The sequence below is a fragment of the Cricetulus griseus genome, chromosome 4 (assembly GCF_003668045.3).
Source record: "Cricetulus griseus strain 17A/GY chromosome 4, alternate assembly CriGri-PICRH-1.0, whole genome shotgun sequence".
In the NCBI taxonomy this organism is placed as follows: domain Eukaryota; kingdom Metazoa; phylum Chordata; class Mammalia; order Rodentia; family Cricetidae; genus Cricetulus; species Cricetulus griseus.
This window is the reverse complement of record NC_048597.1, coordinates 16,912,757-16,927,505: the sequence shown is the minus strand read 5'-3', so window position 1 is coordinate 16,927,505 and position 14,749 is coordinate 16,912,757. Positions and strand designations below refer to the sequence as shown.

Here is a 14,749-nt window from a genome sequence, read left to right as displayed (position 1 = left end):
CATGTTGAAAGCAAATTCCATAACGAGTTTCTTCGATGCCCATCCTCCTTTCTGAAGTAATTGGTGTGCCAGGAACAGTTGTGTATCACTGCCAAGAAAAACCCTAAACTAATTAAATGCCATATTTCTGTAGGTCTTTGAAAGGTTTGGAGAATACCTATCCGTGTCAAATACATCTCTATATATCTAGAAAACCTAACTAACCTAATTATAAGTTCTGACTATTATAGGTAAAAGATCTGTATAAACACAATACCTAAACAAAAGGAGACATATACATATCACAAAATTAACCTTAAAGTTGTATCAATAAATGAAAATCTATAACAATGCAAAGTATTCATTCCTATATCTTATTCCCCTTTTTTTCTTTAAAAAAAATTGACTATGCTCATTATCATTTATAACCAACCCCATTTAAATGAAAATAAACATTTATAAACAATAGATTCCCAATGATTCCTATAAAAAAGGGGGGGAATTAGCCCCCATTTACAACTAGGAATGGCTTTATTTACTATTAATTTATTATTTGAAGTTTTCTAATATTTTGAAGTTCCAAAAACATTGGGGCCACCTAAACCCAAACCCCAAGTTAAGGTTAAATGGAAAGACCCTCAAGCATCCCAAAGGAGGGGCCCAGACCTGTTAATCACAATGGGAAGAGGATTTGGATGTGTCTTCCCCATAGGGGAAGAGGCACCCAACTGGCTTCCGGCCAGAAATCTAAAATTTCTGCCTATTCCCACAATACAGGAGGATGACCAAGAACAGGGTGACCAACAAGGAGAGGAAACGACAATGATGGTCAAGGCTCGTCTTCTGAAATAAGAGGGCCAATACAAAGATACCTAACCATGTCCAAGGGTGCCAGACGCTTGAGAAGCTCTTATGTTCTTTAAAAATTACAGAGGGTGCCGGGCGTTGGTGGCACATGCCTTTAATTCCAGCACTCCAGAGGCAGAGGCAGGCAGATCTCTGTGAGTTCGAGGCCAGCCTGGTCTCCAGAGCAAGTGCCAGGATAGGCTCCAAAGCTACACAGAGAAACCCTGTCTCGAAAAACCAAAAAAAAAAAAAAAAAAATTACAGATGACGTCCTGCTTCCTAACCACTATAACACGAATGAGGTAGTACCCCAGAGCTGGTGGCCCATGCTCTTCTTCAACCTCTGTGACAGGGCCCGAGGATCTTGGGACATGGGAGACGAGACTCTTCTTCGTCAAGGATAGTCTGAATGTGGAGAGTCTCGGGGGTGCCACCTGCCCCACATATGAACCCCCAACCTCTGGGCTGCTCATATGTCCCCAATAGGGTAGTTTTATAGGACACCTATTTTTACATATCCCCAGGGAACAATCAAACAACATTGGACATATCCAAGTGTGGTGGGGCGGACAGCTTCTACTGTGCACAGTGGGGGTGTAAAAAAATGGGGACAGGCTCCTGGATCAGGCAGACTGGGTGAACCATCCCAAGCTCATCCGGAATGCTCTATATGGGAAACGTATGTCATATCTCACGCTAACCCCCTTAAGATTACCTTTACTAAAGAGGGAAAGAGGGTTCCCCATTGGGAGAGGAGGATGATGTGGGGGTCCGACCATATCAAAAGGGACAAGACCAAGTATCATTAAGAACGGTCCAGCCAACACAAGGTCCCCAGCTCTTTGGGCCATTAACAACCCTGATCTCTACCCTGTTGGGTCCCTTTATAATAATAACCTTAATTTTTGTCTTTGAGCCTTGCCTTTTCAATATGCTCGTCAGACTAATCAGAACAAAGCCTCAAAAGATCCAACTGATGACACCTCATGTACATTGTAATAGGCTCAGCCCTAAGGACATCTCCCTTTTGAGTGAACCTTGACAAAAGGTGCTATAAGAGGTGAACCTCTACGGAGGTGCCAAGAGGCCCATACTTCGAAATGAGGTGGGCCATGGTCTAAAACAAAAAGGGGAATCTGAAGGGCACATGAGCCAGTTAAAGATGACGCCAAGGGAGTCCTGAGATGATTACAAAAAAGGGTGATTAGTTGCCAAGATCAAACCAGATGAGGTCACTTCATGAACAGCTCGTGTTCACTAGGTAAAACATAGGGTGCCTAGCACATTATAGGCTGACTTTTAAAACCATTGGCTGGCTGCTTTCCTGTACTAGGGTTTTTTGCTTTAAAAGATGCTTGCTGTGGAGCAATAAATGAGATCCTGCTTGACTAGACTCCCTGCTGCATCCGATTGTCTCTGGAATCCCAGGAGGTTGTGGAATGGAGAGCAGTGTACTTACCTTCCTTGGACCCAGCTCAGCCTTTCATAGTTGGGCTAAGACCCTACACCTGGGGAGGTAGGCAAAGGGTGGTTAATCAATTACTATGCTTAGTCAGGTTTATAGCAAGGAAGGACTACTCAACACTGGCTGCCAGTGGCCTACAGCTTATTCTACTGCATATGGATAATGGATGCTGTCCTTACTGACACTGTTGGGGTGGGGAGCCCAGGTGCAAAATGGTTAGATTTGGTATCTGGAGATAAACTTGGTAGCCCATGCCACACCCCCCAAGTAGAACATCGAAAAATAGAAACTTTTGCAGATATAAAATGAATTTCAAGATGAAAAGGACCTAACACATCCTTTAGATCAGATTGTAGAAGCAGAGCCTTTAAGAGGCTTCTTACTTAGAATATCATTTACATAAGAGGAGCATTGTTCTGCCTTCTGGTCACTGCCTGTTTTAGCCACTGTGCTTAGAGGTACTTGCCAGGCTCCAGGCACTGTAAAGAATTATGAGTTCTAACAGATCACTGACAAAAATAGAGAACAAACAATTTTATAGCTAATTTGAAACCCTCCAGTTTGAGCAACTGGAATAAAATTGAGTGAATGTGGACACAGAAGTCAAGATGAATTTTTCCTGTCACAGAGAAGGAAAACGGGAAAAGTTCACTTGTGGTCTGGAGCTCTTTCCAGCACTGCTTACAGACGCCACTCCTAGTCTATATTTCCTCTCCTGACGAAGAACTATGACTCGACTGTCAATGGACTTGTTTTTTGGACAGTCTAGCTCCCAACTTGCTACATAGCCAAAGGAGACTTGAATTCCTGATCCTTCTGCCTCCCCCAAAGTGCTAGGCCATAGGCATGGATTGTTAGATTTTTGTGACTTCCAAAGGCAATTAACATTTTCCCAACACATTCAGTGTTTCGATCCTCAGACATTACCATGTAATCTACTTCTGACCTTTCACATGAATGTCTTTGTGTCCCAGTTTTACATTATTACCATAGAAACATCATAAAAATGACTTTAAAAATCATTCAGGAGTGGCCAGTGAGATGGCCCAGTGGGTAAAGGGTAGAAGGAAAAAGGACTCCAAGAAGTTGTCCTCTGACCTTGTACCATGGCCAGTGAGATGGCTCCTCTGGAAGAGCAGCAAGTGCTCTTAATCAGAGCCATTCCGTCAGTCCTCATAGAAATTAAACCATGGATGACTAAAGGCTAATTTAATATTGATTCATTCTGCTAACCACAGTGATCTTGAATACTACACTTTACTTGTTTTAAATATACTTTAAAAAGCCAGTTGAAATATGCTCATGTTTTATTCATTTTTACGAAATTTTACTTTATGTATACGGATATTTTGCTTGCTTGTATGTCTGTGCACTCTGTGTGTGTGTGTGTGTGTGTGTGTGTGGTGCCCTTGAAGGCCAAACCAGGGCACTGGAACACCACTGGGACTGGAGTTGGTTATTAGCAGTTGAACCTGTGTCCTCCAGAAGAGCAGCCAGTGCTCTTAACCTAAGCTATCTCTCCAGCTCCCTAAACTTTTATTCTTACTACCTCAACTTAAAAAACGCAAATTGTTCACAATCAGCTAACTGGATAAACAGAGTTAGATTACACAAAACCTTCAATGTAGGCAAACTATTTGAATAAAAAAAAAGGAGTAGGAGGAGGAGGAGGAGGGAGGATGAAAAGGAGGAGGAGGAGGAGGAGGAGGAGGAGGAGGACTACCACTGAGCTTGATCCCTGGGACTCACAGTGTAGACAACTCTTGAAGGTTCTGGTGGTCGGGTGCACCACTGCCCCAACACACACACACAGTAAATAAATTAATGTTAAAAACAATCAACAGGCACTAGCAGACAGATAACAAAATATTTGTTTTATTACTGTAAAGTTAAAAATAGTAGACAAGCTTATCTAGTTACAGTTTCAAGGCAGTTACAAATATATAAATTATTGCATATAACAACCCAGATGACTAAATAAACTTTTCTGAAACAAACTTAGTTTTCACCACAGCAGTTTCATTTTCATTTTCTAAATGTCAGCACAATTGTTTAAAATAAACTTGTAACAGCAAAGATTAAAGTTCAATGACTACAGCATTTGCTAGTTGGGTTTAAAGCTCCCTCCCTCCCTCTAACACACACACACCACACACACACACACACACACACACACACACACACACACACACACACACACACACACACACACACACACACACACAGAGTCACTACTGAACACTTTTTAAACCTCTTCTGGAAGGAGTAGGATGGGGAAAAGTAAAACACCACCAAAAGAAAACCAGCTACACTCACGAGGCAAATGTCAATGGTGCACTTTGAACAAATACATCTCCATGACACTTCTGCTTCACGTTGGTAAACTTGAAATTGGGGAAAATTATTAAATAATTGTAACAGAGACTCCTTCAAACTAAAAGTAATAGTGAAGGTATATTGTATAAACTAAGAGTTAACGATCCTGAAGTTCCAGACACACATGATCCCGGTCGAATAGAGGCAGATGCGGCCTGAGTTGCTGAGGTGAGGGCTGATGGAGGTGAAAGAAAGGAAATGCAAGGCCAAGTCCCATCCCTTTGAGCCCACTGTGAACTCCCCTTCCTCACAGAGTCCTCTTACTGCAGCTCATAAGCACTTCTGTACCCATCACCACAAAGAGTAACGTGGCAAGGGCATTTATTCAGGGCTCTGTCCTTTAGTGATTTTTTTTAAAACCAAATTTCCTCAAAAAAAAAAATGTGGTCAAGGTAAAAATGGAATCAGACCAAAATCAAATCAAGTCTCTGCTTTAGAATCATATCTTAATAGAGGGCAAATAAAATTTTTTATATTTATGAACTTTTAAAATAGTGACACATCTTGCTTTAGCATGAACAATAGTAACATTTGTCAGTAAATGAACTGGCAAGAAAGTAAAAAAAAAGAAAGTTAAAGTAACAATATATTCTACCATTAAAGTAGTTCACATACATGTAATTACTTTTCATGGTCACAAGTCTGAACCCTTTAAAAAGCTATAGAGATTCCTAGTTAAGTTTGAGCACACCTGTTTTGTGCTACACACAGTGTTAACAAGGAAAGCGGATTTCTCCTGAAAAGAAAGAAAAGAAAACCCAAAGTGGTAAACATTAATACAAATGGATCAGAATAATTGGTTTAAAAATTAACAAAAACCACCAAGATAGACATTATACAGACAATGGAAAAAGGTAAAAGCCATTTTCAGTAGCAGATATGATACAATACAAAACCAAGGAATCATACACTACCTATCAAATAACAACAGAATATATTTCCACTGTATTTCTGAAATCACTTGCCAACATGAACACATTTTGAGAAATAATCCTTAAGTGTTTATAAAAATGGGCACTTTATGGTGAAATGAACATGTAGCTTAGAAACCAATACTGCATCCAAGAATTACACAATAAGACAAATCGACTGCTTGGGCTTACCACTATGGTGTCTCAAGTGGATGCCTTTTCCACATAAGTAATTCAGAAACTAATACTAGAATCAAAGGAAAAGACTATAATCTAAAGAGAAACGTTACAAGGTGGGACAATACAAAAAAGTCCGGCCAGGCATGGCAGTGTATTTTGAGCCTTGGCATTTAGAAGGCTAAAACAGTCAGATAGATGCTAAGTTTGAGGCTAGCCTGGACAACATAATCAAACCCAAACCAAACCCTCTATATATTTACTGTGGTAATGGGAATTAACCTCAGGGCCTGATATACTCAGGCACATAAAAACACCAATCTTTAAAGACAAAAGTCATGCTAAAATCAAATTTGACTTCTGATTTTAAAACTCTTAATCAACTATGAAATCTAGTATGACAAAAATTCACCCCACTTCTCACACTCACAGAAGCTCTGAAACAGAAGGGTTCACTAGCAGTCTGTCTTCTGTTATTTTTAAAAAGTGAAATCACGTGTGAGAGCTTCTTCTGAACTTTCTCAAAACACACTGACAACTATTTAGAAAGAACCAAATATAGAAACCAGTATTTGTGATAGTTCATAGCTCCCTAAATTGTAACTGAACTCTGTCCCCATCCTTATTTATGCATATATGATAATTGCATATTCAATCAAGAGAGCCTGTGAATCGAGGTACAGGATGTACACCTGAATCACAGCACCGTATCTCTCCCTGAGTCAGAACTGCCACCAATTCCAGGTCAGCCCAGCCCACTTAGAAAATTCTAGGCCAGCCATAGCTATGTAACATGACCCTGTCTCCAAACAACCAACCAAAAATCCAGCAACAATACAAGCAACTACAAGGAACTTGTGGGTAAACAATATGAAATACTATACTGCAACAAAATTCACAAGAATGAGTCCTAGTGTTACTACCAGCACCAGGTATAGTCTTAGGAGCACCATCCTTTGACATTTCAGGTGAAATATCTAAGTGAAATGAATTGGTTCGTGGGAAAATCCCAGCCAGTCAAAACTAAACTAAACGTTTGCCAGAAAACTCTTCAAAGAGTTCAGCAAACATTTTCTTTGGATAACACTGGTATTTAGGACTGCACCATATGTCTCCTATGACAGAAACACACTAAGTACTGCACACACCAAATACTAAGAATCCTAGACTCCCATGACTGCCCTGACTGCCTTTACACCACCAAGACAAAAGCCCAAATGTGTGCAATATGCTGGCTGCTAACATTCTTAATGAGTTATGGCAAGCAGGAGAACAGTCAAACATGAAAATGTAACCATAACGACGAAGCACTAAAATACTTCCTGGCATAATCAGGACACATCTTTCCCCAGCTTGTAAATGTAGACACTTCCATATTGCACACATTCACTGTAAAGCTTATCAAAACTAAGGCAATGCATTCATCTCTACTCTCCAGATTTTAAATTCATTTTGGATGACTCAAAACACTGAAACTAAATAGTATTTTTTCAAAAATTCCCTCCAAAATGCTTCAAAGTTAAGTTTTATTCAAGAAAAAGCAAAAATAATGGGGTATCAACTAACGAACAAACCCAGGTCAATTTAATATATCTTGGCATTAGGAAAAGGTGTTTTTGCTACAGGGAAGCATTTTTTTTTTTTTTTTTTTTGCTTAGGCAAATAGAATACCATTTGTGTTCAACATTAAAGTCTAGCACCAGTTAAAAACCATCTAGAGCCTGTCTTAATATTGGATTGGTCATAGCTTTTATTAGTTAAGAATCTAGAATCTAAGTAGCTTATATCTTTTTAAAAACAGGCTCATTTTATTGAGTGTTGATTTTTTTTTTTGATCCGTAATCTTCTCTCTCTTTAGATTTTAAAACTTGGAAAGGTCCTTTTTCTTTCTTTCCCTTTTTTTTTTGGGGGGGGTTAATTTCAGTGATGCTGCTAGCAGAATTTGGACAGTTAACAGGTCATTGGAATTGCATGTGAAGAGACACACATAATTTTATCCCCCCCCAAAAAAAACCAAAACAACTAAAACAAGCACAGTGTGAGGCCAGGAGCTCCACTGCTCCACTGGACTCAGGGCTGAGAGATGATTTACTCTTCCCCCAAACAAGCACATCAGAGAAAGTCACAAGAGTTGAGAAGCAGAGTGGCGCTTCTACATTGATGGCGATGGACAACCAAGAAGCAGGATGGTATTTCCTTCCTAAGCTAATTCAGAACCGCTTCCCTTAGGAACCAGTAATGGGCTTTAGTTTCTCCGATACTTGCTTTAGAGAGTGATTAATCTCACTTTCATATGCTATTAGTATTTTAAACAGCTCAGCTAGGTAGACTGCTTCTCCAAATAATATCCAAAACATATTTATCTTTGGAAAGGAAGATAACAGTTATAAAAAAAACACCGTGTCCCCAAAATGCCGGGATCTTCATATGGGGCAACATATTCACACACTGGAGTGCAAATCCACATGGCCATCCACACACACATTTACAAAGACAATGAAAAATACCCAAAATAGCAATTTGATATATAAAATTTTATATTAAAATATTGCTCATAAATAAGGTGATATTATGAATTCTACTTCCCTCTCAAAAATTATCTCTGGTAGTTCAGACTAACATAAGACCTCATTAGGCTTCTACTGTTCTGACAGCTGAGTTACAATGGAAAATGTCCAATAAAAACACACAGTAACAGTATTGGTAAAAGTTAGGGAGGGGCATTTAGTGACTATAAGAAAAAGTCCCCAAATGAAGCCAAATGATTAACCCTAGACTAGAGTGACCTTCTTTATTAGATTAAGATAATAGATATTATCTTAGGTTTTGCAAGTACAACAACCATAAGAATGGACTATAACTTTCTTCAAATGTGTTCGAGGTACACATACTTGGCAGACTAACAGAGGGTAAAAGTCAGACGCTACGTTCAGTTCAGTTGTTTATGGGCAGGTGTGACCTCGGTCCTGCCCGTCCCACTTGCAGGCATGGTAACTTGGAATAGTTCTTGAGGAGCTGCTCGATAGCAACATGGCGGACATGGAGCTCAGACGCCAAAGAGTCTTTCTCTTGGACTTGGTGTGTTAACTCTTCAAACACTTCTGTTGCGGATTTAAAAAGTAGTTTTAGTTTTAGTGCATGGACCACGTTTAACCCTAAGACTTCTATTTTAAGTAAATACGGACACAATGCATTGGGTAAATTTAAGAAGAAACTAACTGATGCCAAGGAAAACAGCGGGTTTTCTCCTAAGCTGATCAGTGTTGACCATCCTGCTACATTCCTTATAGATAACTGAGACGCCATCTCTTCTCCATCAAGGGCAAGCTTAGAAAGACTATATATAGTATACAGAGCACCGATAGCAGCCACCACTCCAGCCCCTTCTCCATTATAACCCACTAATAGGTTCAGTCAGAATGGAATGACTTATCAGATAAAAACTCATTAACATCCAGGCCCAGAAACTCCCAGATGCTTGCAACAGGTTACCTGGATTTTCAAAATCCTGGATCCTACAATCATATGTGTCTGTATGTGCTTTAGCTAAGTCATCAACTCCTACTTGAATTTCCTTTTATGGATAAATTCAACAGGAATGGCAAACTCTCCCAGCTGTGAGAGTTAAATGAGGTCCTACTTGTAAGTATTTAAGGGACATAAACTGGGATTACTAGTGTTATTTTATTGTTTTCAGAGGCTCGTGTGCTTCAAGTTTTACAGTTAAGTCTGCTACTGACTGAGTGAATAATCTCTGCAAGCAACTTTAAAGGTCTCCGAAGTGCAACTAATTGCCTCACCTAAATGAGAAGGGCTGAAATAAAAGACAATGGGGATGACTAATATAGGTGTTGATGTCTATGATGATGCTAAAGAATTAGTAGTGTTTTGTGTTTTTTTTAAGAGCTGATAAGGAGTATGTAACTGATTGTTTTGTAAACAAAGCCCTGACATATTTATTGTCAGGGATCTCAAAATAATCCATGCAGGTGGTTTGGTGGGGCAAAAGGAATGTAAACAAGGGATAAGGAAAACACAGCTATATTTTAGTAACAGTTGAAGCTGATGACAACTGGCAGTGGTCACTACACTTATCTCACTATTTTCATGTGTTTCAAATGGTTCTAGTTTATATAGATAACCAGGGCTAATCCTACTGCCCTAAGGAAATATCGGAACACATAACCCCAGAGTGCCTGACCCACAATGAAGTCAATGATGGCAAGAGGAGGGCTGAAGTCTCCACTCAAGATTATTTTTCCTGAAGGTCCCTTACTGTTTGCCTCAGAAACCTCAACAGGTCTGAATATCTTAATTTCCAAATTTACGTAATGTGGAAACTAACAATGTTCAATCAGGGGATATTTTGTAGTAGCATTTTTCACACAGAGGAAAAAGCATTGAACTGATTCTTTTACCCTGGATTTGCTGTTGGAGCTTTGTATTCAGTTGTTCTACTTCATCAAGAGTCATTGAATTCACTGAAACATGAAAATACATTCATCGTTACCACAGACAACCTAGGAAAGTATTGGTTCTTAAAGTGTACCAAATTCTAATCACAAAATCCTCATAAGAAACAATTTTATATACCACTACCAGGAACACCTCCATCAGCCACAGGAAATAAGAGTTTGAAAAAAAAAAAAAAAAAAAAAGCCAAAAGGAGCCTAGTCACCGCTGGCCTCTGGTAGCTCCTCTTTCACAGCCCATTCCCACTGACTCCGAGGAAGCTTTGGATAAGGCATGACCCCGGGTTTTAAAACACTAAAGCACTATGAAATGTCAATCTAGTAAAACAACCTTTACACAAAGAATCAAGAACTGGTCTAAAGATATAGTCAAGGTCCCTTTGGAGCTCAAATATTATAAGCCAATTAAAATCATCCCAGTGAAATTTTGTAGAAAAGGTGCAAACAAAATATGCCATTTCAAATTTTAAAATCAATGTTCGTATTTACCTTCTACCCTTTAGTAAATGGCCAGATGTTGGTTTTTAAGTTGACCTTGTAGCCAATTAGTCTTATTAGGGGTTAGCAACATGACAATATATACTGGCCAATAGCTCGAGTTACACAGTATGAACCCTGAACTTTCAATTCACTTTGCTAATTCCATTCTATTTGGTCACTAAAAGTGACAAAGTAAATGATGGTGCCAGGGAAATTCAGTATGTAATACATACTTAAGAACCTTCTAGAGAAGGTTTTTTTCTCCCCCCTACCCCGTTTGATATTTTTTTATTTAAATTAGAAAGAATCTTATTTTACATATCATTTCCAGAGAAGTTTTTAAGCCATCTTGCTTTTGCTGAATCTGTCACTTAAATATTATGTTCATAAAAGTTATAATTTTGCATTTAAAACAGAGGGGGGAGGAAGAGAGAGGGAGGGAGGGGGAGAGAGAAAAAAAATCTAACCAACTGAAACCAACTACTACCCAACCCCCCAAAATGAACAAATCCCACAGTCTCCGCCTTCCTCCTCCTCCTTCCCACACTACTTACGTTCCTCTCTGCTATAACGTGGATTTTGGGTCTGGACATTCTCTGGACCAGAGCTCGTCTCTTCTTTTTTCTGTGCCTGGTTGTGTTTGTGAGGCCACAACGCATCTGAGTCTTGCAATATAGCAAGCCCAAAGTCTGTATTTTCCCTCTGCTCCAAAATTCTTTGTGTGTAGCTTGAGAGGCCACCGGTGCTCCCAGCTATCCCTTTCACAGAGTACTTTGGCACTTGAGAGTCAAACTGTGGGAGTAATTTCTTATCTGGTTTATGCCGGAAATTAAACAGGTGATGTCGGGTATTTTTGGAACACTCAGAATCCAAATCCATATCCTTATTTTGTGCATACTGTACAATCCAGTTTATCTTCTTAGTCAGGAGGGTTTTAACTCCTTCATAAGTACTTTTGGAAAGCTTGGATCGAGAACAATCCTGGTTTGCAATTAAATGATATTTTTCAAAGCAGTCTTTATGGCCCCGAAGTGATCTGGTATGTAAAAGATTAGACTTTGGTACTCCTAAAGCAAAAAGAAGACAGGATAAAAACTCAAAAAATACTCAGTTTTTTAATAAAACATCACTTTAAGTACAAAGGAATTACAGTGAATTCTTGACAGAACTCATTTGCAAATTAGAGGAAAATGTTAAAGGGTATTGACACGATAACACAAAATGTAGCCTAATCTATGTCTCCATTTAGCTTTATACTCAAAATATTTTTATTCACTTACTGTATGTGTGCACTTGCATGTGTATGTGTGTTCATACAGGCCAATGAATGTGTGGAAGCCCAAGGTCAACGAAGTGTGTCTCTCCTGGATGCTCTCCCCTGTATTTCTTGAGGCAGAGTCCTTACTGAACTTGAAACTCAATGGTCTTGTCAATGAGTCTCTGTGTCCATTTCTCTGCCTAGTTGGCCTGCATCCTAGGGACCAGAGTCTGGTCCCATGCTAACACAGTGGGAGCTTTACTTGACAGAGCCATAGCTCCAGCTCAACAGGAATATTTTTATGACTAGCAAAGACTTTGGAAAACTATGATTCAGTTCAGGTCTCAGTCCAGTGGCATAGTACATACAGTGTAACCACACACACTGCTGTTCCCAGCTGTCACTCATCTTCATGGAGTACGTACTTACAATGTTCGATTAAAAAATGCTCAAGGATTGGGGAAGGCCTCAGTGGACAGACTGAGTCTGGATTCTCAGAGCACACAGTGAACTCTGGCCTGAGTGAATAGAGATCCCAGGAGATAGCCAACATCAACCTCGGGTCTCCACACAGTGCACACGACTCTGCACACGTACACACAAACGAACATACACTACAAATCCGTCTACCCCAGAAAGGCGTTTTGCAACAAAACATACATTAATCATATTCTTTAAGAAAATTGTTTTTAAAAAGGATATTATCAAATCCATACTCATTCCCCATTCCTCTTCTTCAATTCCTCCCCTATTCCTCCACCACTATTCCTACCCTGCCACAAGCCTGCGAGTTACCCAGCCACTGGTTCTTGGTCCAGTGTATCAGCTTTGGTACCAGGCAAGAGTTTTGTCTGATAGAATTGGCCTTAAATCAAATCAGAAATGACTGGTTACTCCCGTAACATTGCTGCCACTATTGACCAGTGGGCATGTCTTGTCAGGCCAGCCATTATTCCCAGCTGGATAAGACTGTTTCTCCTCTAGAAGCATGCATAGTACCTTGCAGCACTATGATGACAGATAGTAGGGATGGAAGATACAGGTTGGGGCCAGATGGATACTGTTATATTCTATGACTCAACTCTGTGTCCTCTTTAGCAACATGGTCTTACCATCAAGTTTTGGAGGGTAACCAAGAGCAATGGCAATATCCTGTAATGTCTGAGAGTATGGGATTTCATTAACTAGTAGTTTTCTTGCTTGGAAGATATATACCAGAATCAGAACATATATAATATATATATAATAAACATAAAAGCTTTTCAAATGCAATGAACTGTTTCAATTTATTTTGTAAGAAAATCAGAATGTCTACACCTTCCCCAGTTTAATTTTGCAATTATTAACACTTATCAAGGTAATTTTATCTAGAAGAAATGAATTACACACAATTATTACTCATATAGCACATTAGCTGGTATAAATTCAATCATAAGTATTCATGACACACTATAAAAAAGAAATATTTTGCCTATCCTTTTACAGCTCCCAGTTTTCTTAATGAAACTTTTAAAAATATAGTATACATTTTCAAATTCAAAACATTTTTCAAAATAGTCATACTTTTTTTATAATTCAAGACATTAAAGTCAAACAGTTCTCCTTCCATACTGAAGGTAAATCAGGCATGTAGAGTTTTAAATGAATGCCTGCCAGAATGATTCAGTCTAAATATGTGTGAAAACGGACTAAGGAAAGCCAGTGAGCTGCTAGGTTAAACAACAAAACAAAACTAAACTAAAAACCACATGTCAAGGGACATGAAAAGTTACATTCCTTCTTCCCTTTTAACTTTAAAAGCTCAGACTGTGATTTTATTAGGAATTGAAAGTCTGGTGAACAGTAAGATCATGTAAAATTTGTGTTTCAGCGGCATAAAGTAAGAGATAAAAATGTCATGCTGGCTAGCATCCCCGGGGACTTGGTCAGCTTGCCCCAAATCTCATTCTGGGTGGCCTATCAGTTCTGAGCCCTGCGTGCATGCTCCATATAACCTACAACTTTTGCTCTGCGATGGTCCATAGGCTCCCAGAGTTCACCATGTCAAAATGAGATTCCTCTGCTTGCACTCTCAACACTTAAACTCCAGTCTCTCTGTGAGTGTGGGAACCACTGACCAGTCAAAGAAGAGGGTGGAGCAGTGCTCCTGAGCGCCCTCCTGCTCCATGCTCTGTCGTGGCCTGACATGTCTCAGCCCCAAACCACGGAAGCCATGAGGTTTGGCCTGAGTGGGAGAGTGTGGACTTGGAAACTCCTAGTAACCCAATGGTGATAAAGACCAAACATAGACATCTTATCATCTTCAGAGAGCTCTCAGTTCCATTCTGCAAAACTGGAGTCTCTTCTTTATTCAGCATCTTCCTGGCTGTTTCCTAACTGTGCTTTCTTCCATCTTGATAGACCCTATCAGCAGATATCTCTCAACCATCTCCCTTCCTGTAGACCAATACCTCCAAACTCTCTGTCCTCTCTAGTCAGGTAGACTTGGCCCTCCACCTTGGTGCAGGCCTGTTCAGATGCTTAGTTCTGTAGAGATCAAACTAGGGGACTAAGCCATTCAACAGCAAATCAGCTAGCATCTGCAATTCAATGCAGGGCTGGAGATACTGACCTCGAGAAATTCCTAAGGGAATCAGTTCTCAGCTCCTGACAAAGCTCAGACCTTGGCTACTCATCTTAAAGCTCCCTCCCCCTCCCCACCTTCTCCTTCTCTCCTCCTCCTCCTCCTCCTCCTCCTCCTCCTCCTGCTGCCATACAAATCTTAGCCCCCTCTTCACCCACTGCC

The 14,749-nt window shown here is 39.8% G+C and overlaps 1 protein-coding gene and 1 long non-coding RNA gene across 9 annotated transcripts in view; one reads left to right on the top strand and one right to left on the bottom strand.

The window, feature by feature from the left end:
- LOC107978585 overlaps positions 1 to 14,749 on the top strand; it is a 51,707-nt gene that overhangs the window by 28,375 nt on the left and 8,583 nt on the right. The window contains exon 3 of one of the 3 annotated variants that reach the window (XR_004769852.1): positions 9,452 to 10,138. The exons of the other annotated variants lie outside the window; for them this stretch is intronic. This is a non-coding gene — a long non-coding RNA (uncharacterized LOC107978585). Of the gene's footprint in view, positions 1 to 9,451; positions 10,139 to 14,749 lie in introns of those variants that run through there. 3 annotated transcript variants of the gene reach the window in all.
- Positions 4,144 to 14,749, bottom strand: part of C4H21orf91 (chromosome 4 C21orf91 homolog) — a 60,251-nt gene continuing 49,645 nt past the window's right edge. For all 6 annotated transcript variants that reach the window (XM_035444371.1, XM_027412387.2, XM_027412388.2 and 3 more), the window contains 3 exons: positions 11,261 to 11,773; positions 10,173 to 10,235; positions 4,144 to 8,855 (listed from right to left, as the gene is read on the bottom strand). In XM_035444371.1, coding sequence (XP_035300262.1) covers positions 8,689 to 8,855; positions 10,173 to 10,235; positions 11,261 to 11,773 — 743 coding nt within the window. In that variant the 3' untranslated portion in view covers positions 4,144 to 8,688. The remainder of the gene's footprint in view (positions 8,856 to 10,172; positions 10,236 to 11,260; positions 11,774 to 14,749) is intronic.